Source organism: Microtus ochrogaster, unplaced genomic scaffold, assembly GCF_000317375.1.
Source record: "Microtus ochrogaster isolate Prairie Vole_2 unplaced genomic scaffold, MicOch1.0 UNK24, whole genome shotgun sequence".
In the NCBI taxonomy this organism is placed as follows: domain Eukaryota; kingdom Metazoa; phylum Chordata; class Mammalia; order Rodentia; family Cricetidae; genus Microtus; species Microtus ochrogaster.
The window spans coordinates 3,180,642-3,182,419 of record NW_004949122.1 but is presented as its reverse complement, the minus strand read 5'-3'; the positions used below and the strand labels follow the sequence as shown (position 1 = coordinate 3,182,419).

The 1,778-nt window shown below is 41.8% G+C and overlaps 1 protein-coding gene across 2 annotated transcripts in view; it reads right to left on the bottom strand.

Moving 5' to 3' along the window:
• Ppp2r3a (protein phosphatase 2 regulatory subunit B''alpha) overlaps nucleotides 1-1,778 on the bottom strand; it is a 154,088-nt gene that overhangs the window by 69,008 nt on the left and 83,302 nt on the right. For both annotated transcript variants that reach the window (XM_005367796.3, XM_005367797.3), the window contains one exon: nucleotides 592-695. In XM_005367796.3, coding sequence (XP_005367853.1) covers nucleotides 592-695 — 104 coding nt within the window. The remainder of the gene's footprint in view (nucleotides 1-591; nucleotides 696-1,778) is intronic.

Here is a 1,778-nt window from a genome sequence, read left to right as displayed (position 1 = left end):
CCTGCCTCTGCCTCCCGAGTGCTGGGATTAAAGGCGTGCGCCACCATCGCCCGGCTTAAAGATGCATTTTTTAAAAAATTATGTGTATGGGGTTTTTGTCTGTATGTACCACATGCATGCCTGGTGCCCGAGGAGGCCAGAAAAGGGCTCTGGATACCCAGGAACTAGAATACAGACTGCTGTGACTGTGAGTCACCAAGTGCTGGAAATCAAACCAAGGTCATCTAAAGAAGCAGTCATTGCTGAGTCGTGGTCTCTCTAGCCCTCTTACCCCACCCCCCTTGAGATTGGTTCTTACTAGGTAGCCCTGGCTAGCTTAGAACTAGCTATGCAGACTAGGCTGGCTTCAAACTCACAGATCTGTTTGCCTCTGCCTTCACAGTGCTGATATTAAAGGAATTTGTCACCACACATGTCATTATTTAAAGGCAAAAAAGACAAAGGTTTGTGGGTATAATTAGTAATGAATCATAGAATTTTCCTTTTTGAACTATAAGACACAAGGAAAATGAATAAGATATTAAGATAAATACCTTTTATAAGGACCACACAATTCTTTGCTAGTCTCAGAATGACTGCTCACATACTTACTTTTTCCACATGGCAATGAATGACTGTGCTGTCACAAATCCAGTCTTCTCTCCTCCTGCAGCCCTGAACATGGGGGCTTTCCAATAGAGTGGACAGCCACAGACCTGCAAACAAAAACATACAGGGTAAGCTAAGAGAAGGGATGACATGCCAAGAGAAGAGACATGGACTTTTACCTGTCATGGATAGAAGGGCTATTGGGTCAATGAGAGAGGGAAGGGAGGGGAGGGAGAGCAGAACAACAATAGCGGGTTGCATGTTGAGTGAAGAAAGTGGAAAGCTGCTTATCTTTTTCCCAATCAATTAACCCTCCCAACAGTAGCTGAAGAAAACCAGCATCTCTCCCTGACACTTTTACATAATATATTTTTCTACCTTTTAGAAAGAAATGACTAAACTTCTGGTTATATATGCCCTTCATTTCTTGAACAGAAAATGTAGTCACTTTTATTACCAGGTCATTTGCTATTAAAACACTCTAGTACCAACTTCCTTATTTCTCCTTGCATATTGTTATGAAACGCCAGGTTTACAAAACAACAAACAAAAAACTAAACTAGAAAAGGAACTGTAGAGATGGCTAACTGGCTAAGGAAGTACAATGCTCTAGCATGGGGCTAGGAAGTACAATGCTCTAGCATGGGGCTAGAGAGCAACTCCCAGCACCTTTAAAGATGGCTCACAACTGTCTATAACTCAAGCTCTAAGGTTATCTAATACCTCAGACTTCTGAGGGCACTTGTACCTAAATGCATGTGTCACTCACACACACACACACACACACACACACACACACACACACACACACACGATTTGATAGTTTCCTCTTCTGAAAATTTTAGGCTGTGCAAGAAACAGCTATCAAATCTATTTAAGTGATTATAATTCAAGTAAAAGATGAAAGGTAAGAAACAGAATCTATCATTCATTTATGTTCGAAGGTAAATATAATGCAAGTAACTATGCATTATAAAAATCTTAGTAAGAACTTAGAATAAGGGCTGGAGAGATGGCTCAGAGGTTAAGAGCACTGACTGCTCTTCCAGAGGTTCTGAGTTCAATTCCTAGCAACCACATGGTGGCTCACAATCATCTGTAATGAGATCTGACGCCCTCTTCTGGCCTGTAGGTGTACATGCAGGCAGAGCTCTCTCTCTCTCTCTCTCTCTCTCTCTCTCTCTCTCTCT